General features: G+C 42.3%; 1 protein-coding gene across 3 annotated transcripts in view; it reads right to left on the bottom strand.

Annotated features, from left to right (window-relative positions):
* cacna1bb (calcium channel, voltage-dependent, N type, alpha 1B subunit, b) overlaps nucleotides 1-18,209 on the bottom strand; it is a 115,799-nt gene extending 97,590 nt beyond the window's left edge. Inside the window, exons 1-5 of one of the 3 annotated variants that reach the window (XM_085927119.1) lie at nucleotides 18,134-18,209; nucleotides 15,877-16,165; nucleotides 12,663-12,965; nucleotides 10,114-10,219; nucleotides 2,613-2,752 (exon numbers count right to left, since the gene is read on the bottom strand). In XM_085927119.1, the coding sequence (XP_085783245.1) occupies nucleotides 2,613-2,752; nucleotides 10,114-10,219; nucleotides 12,663-12,965; nucleotides 15,877-16,165; nucleotides 18,134-18,209 (914 nt within the window). Of the gene's footprint in view, nucleotides 1-2,612; nucleotides 2,753-10,113; nucleotides 10,220-12,662; nucleotides 12,966-15,876; nucleotides 16,166-18,133 lie in introns of those variants that run through there. The other 2 variants (XM_085927121.1, XM_085927120.1) reach the window with 2 other exon arrangements.
* Between the last annotated feature and the right edge of the window lie 166 nt (nucleotides 18,210-18,375).

Here is an 18,375-nt window from a genome sequence, read left to right as displayed (position 1 = left end):
CTCCTTATTTTATGTTAGCAGAACATGAGAAACGATCATGTCAATTTGGTGTTGCCATGACAAGGACAAACGGCAACTGTTTTATTATGATCCAGTGTACTATTAAAATGATGTACTTATCCAAGAAACTGTGAATTTAGTGTTCTGGTAAATTTACGACATGTACTAAATAAATTTCAAGGAAGGAAACTTCAAGACATTAAATACAAACTGATCACAAGCAAATAGTATCCCAATGAAATGTGCAGTGCCTTACAATGAAAATTGTGTTTGCATGTGAAATTAATACAAGCGCTGCAAACAATTAGAAAGTGTGGCATTAGCACTGACAAGTTAATCAAGTTTAAGTGATCAGGATGGTATACGTGTGTATTATATGCACACATGTATTACATACTATATATCCACTACTATATATCCACCATCGATGGATTTAATGAATAGTAAGTTGTATCTAGGGTAGCCATGGTACGTTGGACACGTCTGCTTTGTTAAAAGTTGCTGTGTCATCAAAACTATGACCGAGACATCGGTGCATTGAGTGTCACTTGAGGTAAAATGACAACTTTTTTTTTTTCATTTCCTATTCTATGGAGCTCTCTTCCACCTCCGTGGCTGGAAGTTCAGTAGTTGTTGGCTAGTTGAACCCTTGTTTTGTTAAATAAAGAGCCGTTTACCAAACCCACGTCTTTCCTGGTACTTTGTTAACGCTACAATATAGTTATATACTAGATCTCTGCAGCGCACGCGCGGCGTTGTTGACATAAAGAACGAGGAATTTGATCGATGGATTTAATGATTTGGAGTGACACAGATGGTTTGATAATATTGTTGTAATATGATAGTTATTTGAAATATACTTTATATATCGTTATATGGGTCTGTGGAATAATTAGAAATGCAACTTACACCAGGTCCGACGTCAGCATATGCGGCGCATACGCGGCATTGTTTACATAAAGCAAGATCAATGGATTTAATGAATTGGAGTGACACAGATGGTTTTATAAACGTGTTATTTATGTAATACTTGAATAACTCTGAATGTTACGTCAGGCCCGTTCTCAGCTCCTCGTTTGTGTATATGTCACGTCAGCTACCGTATCGTTTAGTCTGTTGTTGCTGGTTCATGTCTGTTTTTGGTGTTGGATTTTGACAAATAAATTTGCCCCAAAAGTGCGGCTTATACTCCAGTGAGACTTATATATGGGTTTTTTTTTCCACTTTATTGTGCATTCTATGGCTGGTGCGACTTATACTCCGGAGCGACTTATAGACAAGAGACAATGATTTCCAAATGTTATCATTACTCCTTCAGCCCATCTGATTACCATCAGTGGATAAAAGTGACATTTTGCTCTGGAGACAAAACCTAAATTGACGTACCATCGGTAATTGGTAAGAACTATTGACCTAATGAATGCTTTATTTGAGAGGCAGCGTCTTCACTGCTTCTCTGATATTAAGAAATATTTTTAAGTATCTGTAGACCCAGAGTTTGGTCGGCAGCCACTCTAACTCCCGGTTAATGGACAGTTAGGAGGGTGCCGGTTCGATTCCACTTCCGACCCTCCCTGTGTGGAGTTTGCATGTTCTCCCCGAGTCCTCCCACATCCCAAAAACATGCTTGGTAGGCCGATTGAGCACTCCAAATTGCCCCTAGGTGTGAGTGCGAGTGCGGATGGTTGTTCATCTCTGTGAGCCCTGCGAGTGGCTGGCAACCAGTTCAGGGTGTCCTCCGCCTACTGCCCGATGACCGCTGGGATAGGCTCTAGCCCGCCCCAGACCCCCGTATATATATATATATATATATATATATATATATATATATATATATAGATAGATAGATAGATAGATAGATAGATAGATAGATAGATAGATAGATAGATAGATAGATAGATAGATAGATAGATAGATAGATAGATAGATAGATAGATAGATAGATAGATAGATAGATAGATAGATAGATAGATAGATAGATAGATAGATAGATAGATAGATAGATAGATAGATAGATAGATAGATAGATAGATAGATAGATAGATAGATAGATAGATAGATAGATAGATAGATAGATAGATAGATAGATAGATAGATAGATAGATAGATAGATAGATAGATAGATAGATAGATAGATAGATAGATAGATAGATAGATAGATAGATAGATAGATAGATAGATAGATAGATAGATAGATAGATAGATAGATAGATAGATAGATAGATAGATAGATAGATAGATAGATAGATAGATAGATAGATATAGATATAGATATAGATATATATATAGATAGATATAGATATATATATAGATATACATACATACATACATACATATTATTTCATTCCAATTTTTACACAGAAGCATCCGTTTTTTATTCAGGTTTTTCCGTCCATGCTTGCCATGCAGACGTTCAAGTTGAATAGTCAAAAGCAATAGGTAAGCATTGTATGTGTGTTACTTGTTGAATATATAAGATACTTGGAAGTGGCAGGGGAGTGGGGGAAGGTGATGCCAGTAAATTATTCCACAAGGTACACACAAACAAAAGAAGTCACTCTCTCACTTATGATACCCATAGACAGCCGACACCCAGCGGGCAAAGGACTCACCCAGTGAGAACGACCACAAAGTCCATTACATTCCATCCGTTACGGAGGTAGGAGCCTTTATGGAATGCAAAGCCCAGGGCGATGATCTTAATGGCTGCCTCGAAACAGAATATTCCAATAAAGTAGGGCTCTGTGTCGTCCTGTGGAGGGAGAAAATCAGAGTGTGAGAGAGAAACAGAGAGAGAGCGACCATGAGCATGACAGATTAAGGGCATTTAAAAAAAAAATCTAAGGGAGTGGTTAATGAAGCATAAAGTGAAAGAAAGAAGGGTAAGTAATGTGTAGGAAAAAAAGATGGACCCTTTCACCTCTTGGACCGTTCCAAGCACAAGGGCAAGAAGTGGAGCCCTGTTCTATGAAAAAAGACTGAATACAAATATTATTCATGCCCATAGCAAGGGGTTATTAATCAATGGAAGTCCACACATGCTTATTAATGCAGAAGAAAAATCTCAAACATTTATTTTCCAGCTTTGTTGTACCAAAACAACTTGAACAGAATTATTTAGGTGACCTGAAATTAAAATTTCATGGGAAAAAAAAACCCCTGACAGATTCTCAAGAGTTTAGTTGGCCTTATATGTCCAGTGTTGCTGGGACTCAACTGAATTTAAATGAACTTTCCCGAAGAAGTAAAGTTGAGTCAACTTCAACAACTATAGAGTTAACAACTGTCAAAACATGAATATTTGGAAGTCTTATAAAGGTTTGTATACATCATAGATTAGATCAATTTGGTTCAATTCACACATCCTTTCAATGAAAATTGTAGGGAAGCGGTAGAAGGCAGAGGCAGGTACTGAACAAAAGCATTCATATCTTAAAACAGCTGAAGAACCAAAGATTCAGGTTTAGAAAACGGTCTAGAACTCTTGTCCACATTAGAATCTCAGGGGAGATGGAGCCAAATTCTAGTTAACTCTGGAGAGAGGTGGGTGCACCGTAGACTGGTCGTCTCGTCCAGCCGTTCTCAAATGGGGTAGTGAGTGCCCCTTGGGGGATAAATGAAGAATCTTCAGGGGCTATGTGAGATTTTAACAGGATTCCTGCAGGTAAATGCATTTTAATACTTTTAATGCCATGAAAGAACATTTTTCTTTTCAGATCAAAGGCAACTTAATGAGAACATGAATCAATTTATTGTCAAATAGTGTTACAGTGACTCATTTGTAAAATGTTGTATGCTTTACACGCATGTGCAAGTTCATGTGTGTCGATATTTTCCAGCAAACCAGCCAGAAATCAAATAGATGATGTTACTGCTTTGCCACACAATCTACCTTCATATTATTGCAAAGACAATTTTGACTTGACTTCCACTTTGAGAAGTTGAGTGACTGAATGAACCCAAAGCCTTTCCTGAAAAGTAAGAAAGTAAGCTGGAAGAGGTGTGAAAACCTTATGGTTCAATGTACAGTGTAAGTGGCAAGAGGACTGCAGGCATTGCACAGGGCTTGAACAGTATATATGACTACTTCCACCCCTCACTCGCTTTGAGCATACTTCAACCTGACAGACACTATACCCAACCCCCTGAATCCTCCAACATAAATAATCACATAAAGACAGCATGACAGGCCAGAGCTCTATAAAGAAATGTGACCTTTTCGATGGCGTTGTTTGCCCACGCTGAAGCACGGCTGATAAGAGACATGTTAGACAAGAGTTACTGTATCATGAAGAAAGGCGCTTCAATATCGCAACATAATTTGTTCAGAGCTGTTTCTACATTTACTCCTGACTGCAGAGACCAGAGCAATCACAACCTTCAAATGTTAAAGTCTTAATACCAAGGTTATGTTTTCATTGCAGATTGTTTGTTAGCAGGAGGACAGAAAAGTACATAAAGTAGTACAAAGCCAAGAAAATCTCATCAAGAGTTGTAAAGGATCCAGAAAAAAAAACCCACAGATCAAGGATCTCCTCTCGTGCACAATATACAGACAATTTTCACATTGTAAGCGATTTTAATTGTAATCATTAATGACATAGCGATTAGTTACAAAGTTGTATAATAAGGCAGCCACAATTGACATTACTGTAATTTTCGGACTATAAGTTGCGGTTTTTGTCATAGTTTGGGTGAGGGGGGGCGACTTATACTCAGGAGCGACTTATATGTGATTTTTTTCACAAATTTTCAAAATTCAGAAATCCGCGATGTAGTGAAACCGCGAAAAACAAACCGCGATGTAGCAAGGGATTACTGTCATTTGAACTGCAAGTGACGTCACCCGTGCCGCGCGGCGGTTGTTTACATAAAAGCCAAAGGATTCGATCACAGGATGACGAAGCTGACGAAGGGCCCCATGTACTACCGGCATCATTAGCGGCTTTGTTTGTAAGTGACACGGAGGACGAAGAGTTTGAAGGATTTAATGATTTGGAGTGACACAGAAGGTTTGAGGAACTAATATGGCTTTTACGCACGCCCGGTCCTTCTCGACGGGAGCTCTCTTTCACCTCCGTGGATGGAAGTCGGGGGCCGGCGCTCAGCCGGGTGGCTGTCCGGGGACTGTGGATGGGGCTCGAACATGGCTTTTACGCACGCGCGGTCATAAGCTACGGGGCTTTCTTTCGACTCCATGGATGGAAGTCGGGGGCCGGCGCTCGGCCGGGTGGCTGTTTGGGGACGGTGGATGGGACTCGGACATGGCTTTTACGCACGCCCGGTCCTATTTATGGAGCTCTCTTCCACCTCTGTGGCTGGAAGTTCAGTAGTTGTTGGCTCGTTCCACTCTTGTTTTGTTAAATAAAGAGCCGTTTACCAAACCCACATCTTTCCTGGTACTTTGTTAACGCTACAATATCGTTATATACTAGATCTCTGCAGCGCACGTGCGGCGTTGTTGACATAAAGAACGAGGAATTTGATCGATGGATTTCATGATTTGGAGTGACACAGATGGTTTGATAATATTGTTTTAATATGATATTATTTGAAATATACTTTATATATCGTTATATGGGTCTGTGGAATAATTAGAAATGCAACTTACAACGGGTCTGACGTGAGCATATGCGGCATAAAGCACGATCGATGGATTTAATGAATTGGAGTGACACAGATGGTTTGATAAACGCGTTATTTATTTAGAACTTTTTTAAGGGAGCTTAAAGAGTTGCGGAAAGAGTGGCTACAGAGCGAGGCATCGAGTTCCAGATGTTGGCCGGGCTGAATAACTCTGAATGTTACGTCAGGCCCGTTCTCAGCTCCTCGTTTAGGTATATGTTACGTTAGCATACCGTATCGTTTATGTAATACTTACTTTAATACCTCTGAACGTAAACGTTGTTTGTAAACGGCAGGCCCGTTATCAGCTCCTCGTTTGTGTATATGTCACGTTACCATACCGTATCGTTTAGCCTGTTGTTGCTGGTTCATGTCTATTTTTGGTGTTGGATTTTGACAAATAAATTTGCCCCAAAAGTGCAATTTATACTCCGGTGCGACAATATTTCATTGCTGGTGCGACTTATACTCCGGAGCGACTTATAGTCAGAAAATTACGGTAAGTAATTTTAAAACAGTCGTCTTGCGTCATGAGCTGGAAAAAAATAAGAAATAGCTTTTGGATTACTGCGTGCCTTCTGATTAGTTAATCCTGTTCCGTGATTAAAACCTGATTGCCTTGTGCTAATGATGTCACATGCCTCGGTCACCTATCACCCAGTCGCTCACAGCCATGCCCCGTCAATCGAGTAAATCACCTGCACCTGCTCCATTTAAACCCCCTCGTCCCAGCAAGTCCTTCTCAGTCTGCCCCATGATGCAACCTGTTTGCTCACAGTGTATATCTTGTCTGACCGCCATTGCCGACCTTGTCCGTTTATTGACCCTGCCTACCACCCATCCTGACCATTTGCCCATTTATGAGCATGTACGATCGCCCCACCCACCCCCCCACCCCACCGTCCGTCCTGACTGTCCCCGACCATGATTATCGCGTGCTCTCTCTGCTGCTCTCGCCAACAGATTGGTTCCAGCAATTCGCCAGCCAGGCTCGCCAGCCAGGGGAGAACGATCGGCCGCACAGCCGCCGCCCTCGCCCACCAGCCGCGTCCTGACAATGTTGTCGCACCGACCCAGCCGGACCTCCAGCACTCCACAGACTTCCCCTTTCCCCATGAACAATAAAGTCAGCATCTTGCCGCAATTGGCGGTTCTGCCCTGTATCTCACAGCAGAGACTGAGCACAAAGATGCAGCCAGCGCAGATGGCAAGCTGAAGGTGCAGTCGCCACTCGGATTGCAGACATCCGGACCCTAGCTGAAGTCAATCAACTCCTACTACAACAGCTCCAACACCAACAACAGCAACTCCAGCAACAACAGCAGGAAATGGCAAAAATCTTCCAGGGCCTACAAGTGCTAACCTCCGCCAGTAGGACCGCCCCGACTAAACTTCCTCCCTCCGTGTCGGAAAGCCGTGGAGTGGCTGAACCCCACAGGCTCGTTGATGTTCCCGGACCAAAGATCGGTAACCCCGAATGACTTGACGGGGACCCCAGGCAAGTTCGCGCCTTCATATTCAATTGTCGGCTCCATTTTGACCACCAGCCCCAAACCTTTGCTACGGAACAGGCCAGGGTGGGCTACGCATTGTTCCGCTGCAGAGGATACGTCCCAGAAATTGCTGGCGTTCCACCAAGGTAATCGGTCCATGGCTTGGCCATCGAGTTCCAGATGTTGGCCGGGCGAAGCGGTTGGGATCCCACCTCCTTAGTGGGCACATTTCTCAACGGGCTGGCTCAATACATTAAAGACCGGATGATCTTCTATGATCACCCACGGACCCTTAAATACGCTATGGATATTGCAGCATGCGTGGATCGGCAAATTCGGACCATCCTAAGCTGTATTCTGAGTCTTAATTTTATCTTATGTGTGCTAATACTCTTATTTTAATTAGCTTTTTGCACCAAAGGGAGCAGCGCTCAAATTTCAACCTTCCGCCTCCCTGCTTTCTGCCTCGTCCGCTGGCTTGCTCACCTTCCGAGCGCAATTACAACATCGGCAATCGCAAACCTCTGGCGGTAAAATTGGCATTAGAAGAGTGGCGACACTGGCTAGAAGGAGCGGTCCCCCCATTTATTGTGTGGACCGACCAGTGCAACTTGGAATACCTCCAATCCGCCAAGAGGGTGAACTTGGTTCCTGACCCGACGATCGCCTGTTTGTCCCAGACAATCTTCACACGCCTGTGCTACAGTGGGCGCATGACTTCCACCTTGCCTGCCACCCTGGAATCCCCCGCACCCAGTTTTTGGTGGAGCGATGTTTCTGGTGGGCAACGCTGAGGGAGGACATCCAACCAGTCTTCAGCTGGCCTGCTTCGACCACTTCCTGTCCCCCACCGGCCGTGGTCCCACCTCTGTATAGACTTTGTCACGCCCCCTCTACCGTCTGAGGTCAACACGGTGGTCTTAACAATACTCGCCCAATTTAGTAAGATCGCCTGATTCATCCCACTTCCCAAGCTACCTACCGTCAAAACAAACGCTCAGATCCTGCTGAGGGAGGTATTCCGTTACCATTGACTACCCCGGGACATTGTGTCAGAACATGGCCCACAATTCGCCTCAGTGTTCTGGGGGGGGGAGGTCTGTCGCCTCTTGGGAGCCTCGGCCAGCCTCACTCCAGTTGCCACCCACAATCCAATGGCCAGGCCGAGCAGCTGAACTAAGAGCTGGGCAAGTCCCTCTGCTGTATGATCTCCGTCAATCGGTGTGGGTGGGTTCAGCAACTCCCATGGGTGGAGTATGCCTATAACTCGCTTCCAAGCTCTGCCACAGGTCTGTCGCCTTTCCACCTTGTGTTTGGATTTCAGCCGCCACTCTTTGCCAGCCAGGAGAGAACCGTTCTTGCCCGTCAGCTCTGGTGTGCGTCCGCCGTTGTCATCAGGCTTGGGCCAAGTCCCGGGCCTGCCTCCTCCATCGCCAGCAATGCACGCCAGGCCAACAAACACCGGACACCAGGCCCAACGTACCAGGTCGGGCAAAGAATGTGGCTGTCTGCACGGGACTTTCCACTCAGGGTGGAGTCCCATAAGTTGGCGCCTTGCTTTGTGGGATCGTTCTCTGTCCACAAGTTACTCAGCCCCTCCGCTGTCCGTCTTCATCTTCCCAGCTCCATGAGGGTCCGTCCCACAATTTGCCCGTCTATGACCACGTCCTGATCACCGCCCCTTCCGACAACAGGCCTGTTCCCAACCACGATTATCTGCTGCGTGTTTACTCTGCTGCTCTCTTTGAAAGATTGGTTTCACTCATCAGTCAGCCAATGATCAACTGTGGCGTCGCCACCATCGCCCACCAGCCATGTCCCTACAACGTTGTCGCACCAACCCAGCCAGAACTCCAGGATTCCACATGAATAAAGTCTGCATCATCGCCAACTCTCACTACTTGACCAGAGTGGGTAACATCATCAAGGACTCTTACCACCCCGGTAACCACCTGTTTGACCTGCTACCATCAGGCTGAAGGTACAGGTCACACAAAACAAGGACAAGCCGACTGAGGGATAGCTTCTTCCTCAAAGCTATCACTGTAGTCAACAAAAACAGATGAACCTGTCCCCTGAACCCACAAATATACATACATATATAAGTAAATACTGATCATATTAATCACTGCAATATCTTGTGACAGTGCAATATCTTATCTATTCGGAATCTTGTGCAATATTTTTTGTCTCCTGTGCAATAATTGGGTTTCTAAGTAGTACACATGCATGTGTACTGTACATACCACTGCCTTTTCTACATATTTTATATTTTGTATGCTTTTTACATTTTATCTTGTGTGCTCTAATGCTCTTTTATTTTAATTTGCTTTTGGCGCCAAAGGGAGCAGCATTCTGATTCTGATCTTGCTGCAATTGGCTGTTCTGTCCTGTATCTCACAAATTGATTGGCTGCTTGTTTCATTACATCATCAAGGGGAAAAAAGCAGTCAGATAGTGTGTGATCCCTCTTTGTAAAACAACTCTCATTACTTTCCTTGCTCCCGACCGCTATTTTGTTGTCCTCGTCATAATAATTTTGTGTGATGAATCTGGACCGCAGCTGCAAAGACCATTTAAGGCAGTAGCAGGTGTGTGTGAATGTGACAGGAATTCATTGAGTTAGTCATACAAAGCTGTTGCTCTTTGTGACACACACTATTTTAAACTCCAATGTGTAACCTCAAAGAACACAAGTGTATCAAACCATAACAAAACGTGCGTTTTTGCCAACTATTGAGAGACAAAGCAGGTTGATTTTTAATAACCCAGATGCATTATCTTTAGTTTATTTCATACTCTGGTTGATTGGGTAATGCAAATGACAGAGTTCAACTCGTGGTTTTAATGCAATGTGATGCAATGTGAGCTCATCCTCATTCTCATTAAGGACAATTACAAAATGCAATTGCAGTAAATGAGGAAAAGGGTTTCGTCACAGTAAAGGTAGCAGCTGCAAATCTAAAAGAAGCCCGAGTGGGAAGACAACACTTACCAGGCGCTCCGACATGGGTGTTTTGTCGCTGGCAGGTAGATGTTGCTCCAGGGCCAAGACGATGCAGTTGGCGATGATTGTAGCCAAGATCATGTATTCAAATGGAGTGCGAGGGTTAAGGGGCACTTGAAAGTCAAGCAGCATTCATTTCATTATTACATTAATCATTAAAACAACATCTAATGGAATTTAAAGGACACTATCTGGGAAAAAGTCAATTAATTCATCAGTCTAAAGTGACTACACCCATTATTTCATACTCAATGCTAAATCTTAAATTAGATCGATATTTAATATCCCGCAGGAAATCCTAGGCATACCAACATCCATTCATCTGTTTTCTACTGTATGCCGCCAGTTCCCATTAGGGTTTTGTGGGTGAGCTGGAGCTTATCCCAGCCAACAGCCTCTAAACAATTCATTGATTATCAAAATATTTATCGCTAAATTTAATCATCGATTAGTTGTCAATTAATCAATTCATCATTGCACCTCCACTCTGAGCTATGAGGCTCACTACTAGTACACTGGGCTGGCCACGTTACTCTACCAACTTTTGAGGGGCCATTTTGCAGAAGGCCCTTTCTGCCGGACATAAGCTACTACATAAAGACCATAAAGACATGACTGAATGCGTTTGGTGGGGAAGAATGGACCTACAATTCTCGCAAATATCCGTTTTTGATACATTACCAAAAGTTGACGACCGTATTTTCCGGACAATAACCGCTACTTTTGGTACAAGCTTTGAACCCTGTGGCTTATAGTCCAGTGCATCTTATCTATGGATTTTTCATTATTTTTATGACATTGTATAATTTGTGCATATTCTCTTATACATGGAAATTAAACATAAAAACACCTGTGTCTTATCATCCAGTGCATCTTATATATTAACAAAACAGGATTTTCTCGTAATTTTAGCTGGTGCGACTTATAATCATGTGCTGCGTACACTCCAGAAAGTACAGTACTTCATATTTTCTTCGATGTTCCCCACTAATACTAATCCCAAAATGTGCACAACGTTACAATGCGATAATGTGAGAAAAAAAATGGGGTTACCAATGAATCTTCGAGAAACCAGCCTGCATGTTCCAGAATGACTAATGCTGTTACATTTTGATTTGAGTCCATTAAAGCAGAAAGCTTCAGTAATCCTCTGGTTGAAGGCTTTCTGGAAGGAAAGAAAGGAAGCATCCTATACATGTGCTCATGATCTTTCCAGATGGTTGACCATTTCTAACTATTTTCAATGGCTGGCTCATTCTGCAATCCATTTTCACGAGGTCATTGCCCACGGGTCAGGTCCTATTGAGAGGTTATGAAATGTAAAGAAATAAGTTTATGACCCTTTACCCCAAGATGTAGTGTAAAATTTAAAAAAATGAAAGCGGACTAATACCAAATTCTGTCGGGAAGCATTTACCGTGGTATATGAAATGGGTTTGATTAGAAGTGATTCCCAAATCTTTTTTTTTATCTTGACTATAGCGTTTTGGTTTTTTTAATTAACTGTTATGATAGCTAAGGTTGATAGTAATAAAGGCAGCTCATGGGGCGAACGACGTGACTATTTTAATAATATGTTACTCAAATTGAAGGGGTCATAGAAAGGTATTTGATATGGATACATGAAAAAGAGCTTGCAGGTCATAAGTGTTATGCAATAGGCACCTGTAATCTCTTCAAACAGGCTAAGATATTGTTCAGGGATTTTTTTTAAGCGAACAATGCAAAATCCATAACTATATTATACTGTTTACTGTATTTATTTAGCACTACACACATAAAAATAAAATCATGCTTCCAGTACTTTCAATGGGAAACATTGCTTCAGTTGGCAATGACGGTTTATGACCGAGAGTTCCATTAATGATTATCTTTAAACTTTTTTTTTTTTTAAATAAAGAAGTGAAATTACAAGAATAGCGATTGCAAAAAGGAAGCAAATAGACATGTTGTTGAGCAATTACAAAATGACATACTAAATGGCCATATTTTATTACAGCCTTGCCAGCGTGGCATAAAAGGCAGCGTGGGCGACTTCAGCACCATGGAGAGAGGACTTGAAACTCAGCCTCTGCCCCATCAACTCGTCGCATGTCTTTTCCTCCTGTTTCAACGCACATAGCCACGTCATAGAATGGCTGACTCGCTAACGCTGCCCTTCGACGCCCGTAATGTTCCATCATTTGTACTACACAACGATGAAACATACATTTTTTAACATTTATAATATAACCAAAGGGTAGATCTACCAATGTGAGTAAGTCGCGTGTGTTGTCGTATGCATGGCACCATTTAAAAGATCAACCCTGGAGCGACAGGTGCACCCCAGCGTGGCGTGGATAGGAAATAAGGTATAGATCGACTCGGGTGGGGTGAGTGGCACATGGGAGTGGACTTTTACTGTCTCGTGTAGAGAGCGTTCGCAACCTCGCTTGAAAGAAAAGGCCTGTAGGCTGTTGTGGATTTCAATTCGATTCTTTGGTCATGTTTGTATAGACTGCCGCTGCACATGTCCTTACTACGTTTGCAAAGGATATGGCCACTCTGTTATACGTTTGGCATATTTCCTGATCACGTTGTCCTCCCGGAAGATGAAGAGGGAGCGGTTGACAGTCAGGCAATTTTGCTTAACAGGGTTCGGGTTGTAAATGGCCATTGTCCGGGCTCTCTGAGCCATCGACTGCTTGTACATCCTTTGGCCGCTCGGAGCGCCTCCACCGCGGGCTCCCCCTCTTCCCGCGCCCGCCGCTCCTCTCCCTCCTCCTCCTCCTCCTCCTCCGGCGCCGCCGCCTGTGCTCCCTCCATAGCGGGTGGGGAGATGTTCAGTGAAACGAGCCATTCTGGGAAAGCACAGATCCAACAGCGAAAATCCGAAGTCGTTTGATTGGAAATGGAAGAGAGACGCATCACAACAAAACGCACTTCATCCACAAGCACAGTTGCTGTATTTCTAGCTTTGAAAAAGCACTGGAACGTGATTTAAAGCTAAATTCTTTCCGCTGTTTCATCCTCCCCAAAATGTCCAAATGTGAAAGTTCAAAACAAAAACAAAAAAGATGAGAAAATAACTCCAGCCGTAGAGTAGATGAGATCTGTTCATTGAAGCTGTTGCATCCACGGAGGAAAGAAATCACGTCTCCACATCAAGTCAGCATCGTGGCTGCGGCCGAACACCAGTTGAAATGTCGTTCTTTTTTTTTTTTTTTCTAGAGAAGGTTGGGTCAAGCCAACAACACGACCATCCCTTTTGCACCTTCTTCCTGGCTGCGAGCATCAATAACACGACCAAATCTGACGCGAGCGTTGTCGTGTGGTTTGTGTTGGATCACTCCCTGCGTAGGGGAGTATGGGGCGGCTCAGGGCTCCACGAGTCCCCCCGGTGGAATAAGCAAGTATTCACGTGATCATAGTGAACCTATCGGAGAACGGAGCGCACAGTGGTCCTTCCCTTCATCGTCTGCTGGTTGACTGGAGAACACACGGCTACTGAAGTACTGAAGTGTTATAAAAAATATTATTGTCAGTGAATCCATTCCTTATACCACGTATCTTGTTAACTGGTTGCCACGTTCTGTGTCGACGATTGATTCCCAGGCTCCATTAGTGACGACAACATTAGTTGTCAATGTAAATTACTCAATTTGCCTCGTTTAGTCCGAATATTATTGTTTACAATGAATTATGTGACCCAATTTGCCTCTTTTAGCCGGAATATTATCGTTTACAATGAATTACGTGTCATCTTTCTTTTCCAGTGATATACAGTAATAGACACAACAATTAAACACTTTTCCATTAAATTGCAGAGGGTGCAACTAACCTTTGGACCCATCTATTGTCATCCGTCCATCCATCCATCCATCCCTCCGTCCATCCACCCATCCGTCCATCCACCCGTCCGTCCATCCATCCGTCCATCCATCCATCCATCCATCCATCTTCTAAACGGCTTCATTATCACATCATCATCATTGGCGCAGGTACTCCCGTAGTCTATGGGCAATTGGGTCAATGTGACCCAACTTCCTACGTTGTTTTGCAGCAAAAAATAAATAAATTGGTAGGGGTTTTTTTTGCAAAGAATCAACAAACAATCAGAGCCGGAGTTGTGACCAACAAGGTATCATGCATTTGCCGTAAACTTCTGAACAGACCCAGAAGCAAACCCTGCAGCTACAAGATAATCTGTTAACAAGGGGAGACACTGATAGTGTAGGGCACAGGTGTCAAACTCAAGGCCCGGGGGCCAGATACGGCCCGCCAAATCATTTTAGGTGGCCCGCAAAGACAAATTGTGCATCGAATTCATGTCAATTCCAAAATTTCTAATTGTTTTCACTTTTAAAAAATAGAGCTATTGTTAGCAATCATTTTTATTTTCAAATATTCAATTTTCAAATATTTGAACAGTTTTTATTAGTCTCTGTTTTGAAAACTAGTTATTCATCAGTTTGTTGTGGAGCCTATATTATATGTACAATATGAGACTATCATACATTTGTTTGGGTTGACAATTTTAATGGCCCTTTGAGAAAAACTATGACTATGATGTGGCCCACGAACAAAAAAAAAAAAAAAGGTTGACACCATTGGTATAGGGGTACACTTGCTTGTCTTGTGTGCCGACACCGCGAGTTCAATACCCACATATGACGGTGTAAATGTTTGTGTGTGAAAAATCTGTTAACAAGCTTGGGCTAAGAGACCATTGCTGCCACTATATTGAAATGTCCATCTATGGAATGAATGAATGAATGGATTAATGAATGGATTAATGAATAAATAAATAAAAAAACAAATACAGTGGCGCGTTGGTTAGCATGTCTGCCTCACAATTTTGAGGGTTCAATTTTATCTCTGGCCCTCCCTGTGTGGAGTTTACATGTTCTCCCTGTGCCTCCGTGGGTTTACTCCGGGCACTCCCATTTCTTCTGACAAACATGCATAGGTAGGCTGAGTGAGTGCTCCAATTTATACCTAGTGAACCTAATCCTAAAGCCAAAGTAGACACAATACCCTTATGTAGTCAGACATGGTTAAAATGCAGCATAACAAACATTCATCATACACCACAAGGCATTTTATGGAACATGATTTACCACTGGAAATTGTTTTATGCACATTGGTTAGTGGTGATTATGCTGATTAAAAATTTGATTGTTAAGATTCGTTTCTAAGTGAATATCGTTTAGGAGCAATTGTGGGAGATTTAGCTTGTATGACTTGCTCAAAATCTGTTACTACTTTTGTACATAGAGCATTTGCAACTAGATTTGTGTTACCGGTTTTGTATGAACTGCAGACCATGTTTCATTTTTGGGAGAAACCATTCACAATTTCACAAGCTATGGTGTCATCTAGTGGTTTATTTAACACATTACAACATAAGAGTATGAGGTACTTAAACATATTGGAGAGTTTGTCTTGACTATAGGCTAAAAAAATCTGAACTGTCATAGAAGCCTGAGCATTGTTTTAAATGGATGGATAAACAGATAACTTAAACGGTAACATTAAAATATTTGAGCTCATGTAAATTTTGGTACAGTTCATGGGAGTTCTGACTACAACCACAGCATTTTTCCTGATTTGTCTGTCATTTTGTCTTATGTCAACTTTGTCTTTTGGTATTGTTATATACATTGATAAAACACCATTGACCATGTTGGGACATTATTATAGCCTTTATATTGTTTATGGATGATTTAATGAGTTTTAATCATAATAGTATTTGGCTCAAATGTGTTTTACCTGCCCGGGCTACATGTGCTTGTCTCCATCTCGTGCTTGTGGACAATGGGAAACAAACTGGTACCCACTTCATCCAAGTGTACAACAGTATCATACTTTGTTGTGTTGTTCTCACAGTGTTTCCACAAAGGCTCCTGTGGTCCTACAGCTGCAGCATGTGTAACCGCAGGAGGCTCCTTCGCCTGTTGTTGGGGTGGACCCCTCTTGTCAGGTGCCAGGGCCCAAGTATCCTCGTACTCGGCCCCCAGGGTGAGCATCCGCCATGAGTTGAACGTGACTGAACGGAGTGCTGATGAACAGAACAGACATTAGGCTGTACAGAATAAACATTAGTGGGAGGCAAAAACGTACTTTGTAATTTGTTTTGTATGTATAAATATATGTGTGTGTATGTATGTATGTATGTGTGTGTGTGTGTGTGTGTGTGTGTGTGTGTGTGTGTGTGTGTGTGTGTGTGTCCTGCGAGCAACCATCTGTACTCGCACTCACACCTAGGGACAATTTGGAGTCCTTAATCAGCCTACCAAGCATGTTTTGGGGATGTGGGAGGAAACCGGAATGTGCGGAGAAAAGCCACGCAGGCATGGGGAGAACATGCAAACTCCACACAGGGAGGGTCGGAGGTGGAATCAAACCTGCACCCTCCTAACTGTGAGGCGGACGTGCTAACCAGTGCCCACCGTGTGCGTGCATGCGTGTGTGTGCGTGCGTATGTGTGCGCGTGCATGCATGTATGTATGTATGCGTATGTATGCATGTATGTATGTATGTATATATGTATGTATGTATGCATATATGTATGTATGTATGTATGCATATATATATATATATATATATATATATATATATATATATATATATATACACACACACACATATAGGTGCTTACGTATTATCGGGAGGACCTTTAAAAAAACGACTCAAAAATTAAAGTAAATTATTTATTGAAACGATAACATTACATTTGTAATTCCGGAGGCCAGAACGTCGCAATTGCTTCCAAAAGTGACTCAAAGACATCAGTACAGGCAACATGCTTCCGCCACATGAATTCGGCCAAATACGACTCCAAATGGTGACGTGCAGTGCCACAGTGCTTCTTGTTTCGCCACTTTGCCGATCCCCATAGGCGTTCCACTGTCTGCGTATGAGCCCCGGTGTTCGGATCCACAAAGTTGTACTTGTGGTTGACGTTGAGGTGATGAAAGCCTGATTTTTCCATGTGAAAAAAAAGAAAAAGTAAAAATCAAAGGTCCTCCCGATAATACGTAAGCACCCACATATATATATATAGGACTGTCTCATAAAATTAGAACACTGTGATAAAGTTATTTATTTTCTGAAATGCAATTAAAAAAATGTCATACATTCTGGATTCATTACAATGCAACTGAAATATTGCAAGCCTTTTATTATTTGAATATTGCTGATTATGGCATACATCTTAAGAAAACTCAAATATCCTATCTCAAAATATTAGAATATTTCCTCAGACCAAGTAGAAAAAAAGGATTGATAACACCAAAACAAAGGATAGATACACAGGATAGACAAGAGAATTATAGAAACCGTGCAGTCTCATAAAGCTCTACATCACTGACGCAAAGAACCATTATAGTGTTTCCATTAACCGTAAACGTTTTGGCAGTATAGTTTAAAATAGTTTTTTGCTCCCTTTGTTGAAAAACATACATCAACCCGCCATAACATTACAACCACTTGTACAGTAGGTTATTGTCTGTTTATTCAATACAAGAGCTATAATAAATATTCTGCATTCATCGAGACAGCAATTTTCTGTTTTGATTGACAGTGCAAGAGAGGATTGGCATCCTAATAAGAGCTAGCTCATATTGGTTACCTTAACTGTTAAGCGTGGGTCAAAAATATTAGACAGCTCTCAGTATGATGCAGGGCATCTCTCCAGGTACCCTGCAAATTTACACCCAAAGTATTTATTTTTTCTTAAATTTTATTTGATACAGCTCATATATGGGAAACATTACTTACACACACTGAAATTGTTCATACCTGATATTCACAAAATTAAGAATACATCTTAGATCATCAAGATGGATCTATATGTCCCAAATTCCCTTATGTTACAGTGATCACTTTGGAAGAAAAACTGTCATTTGCGTTCTTGGAGAATCTTACTTTTAATCAGGCTTTTCACAAATATCCGAATGCAAAAAAAACAACAACAAAAAAAACGATGGTAACTGTTTTAATTCAAAAGAAACAAATAAGAACTTACCGTAAACCACAGTAGATCGAGTCTCTGCCCATTTGGAGGACTGAGGAACTGGTCTCTTCATGACTGTTCCAAACATACAGAAACCAGCATGAGTGGATAAAATTGAATGAGTCGCACATTTACCAAAGTTCTGCAGACGGCTCCGGTTCCTGGGTAGGGCCTCACTTAGACATACACACCGGTTTCTTCTGGCTTGGAATGCGGAAAGGCAGCTTCCTGTCGAGCCATGTTTGGAGGACCTT

Source organism: Syngnathus leptorhynchus, chromosome 12 (genome assembly GCF_054491065.1).
Source record: "Syngnathus leptorhynchus isolate UIUO chromosome 12, UIUO_Slep, whole genome shotgun sequence".
Classification (NCBI taxonomy): Eukaryota; Metazoa; Chordata; class Actinopteri; order Syngnathiformes; family Syngnathidae; genus Syngnathus; species Syngnathus leptorhynchus.
The sequence above is the reverse complement of the archived record's forward strand: the minus strand, read 5'-3'. Positions and strand labels throughout refer to the sequence as shown.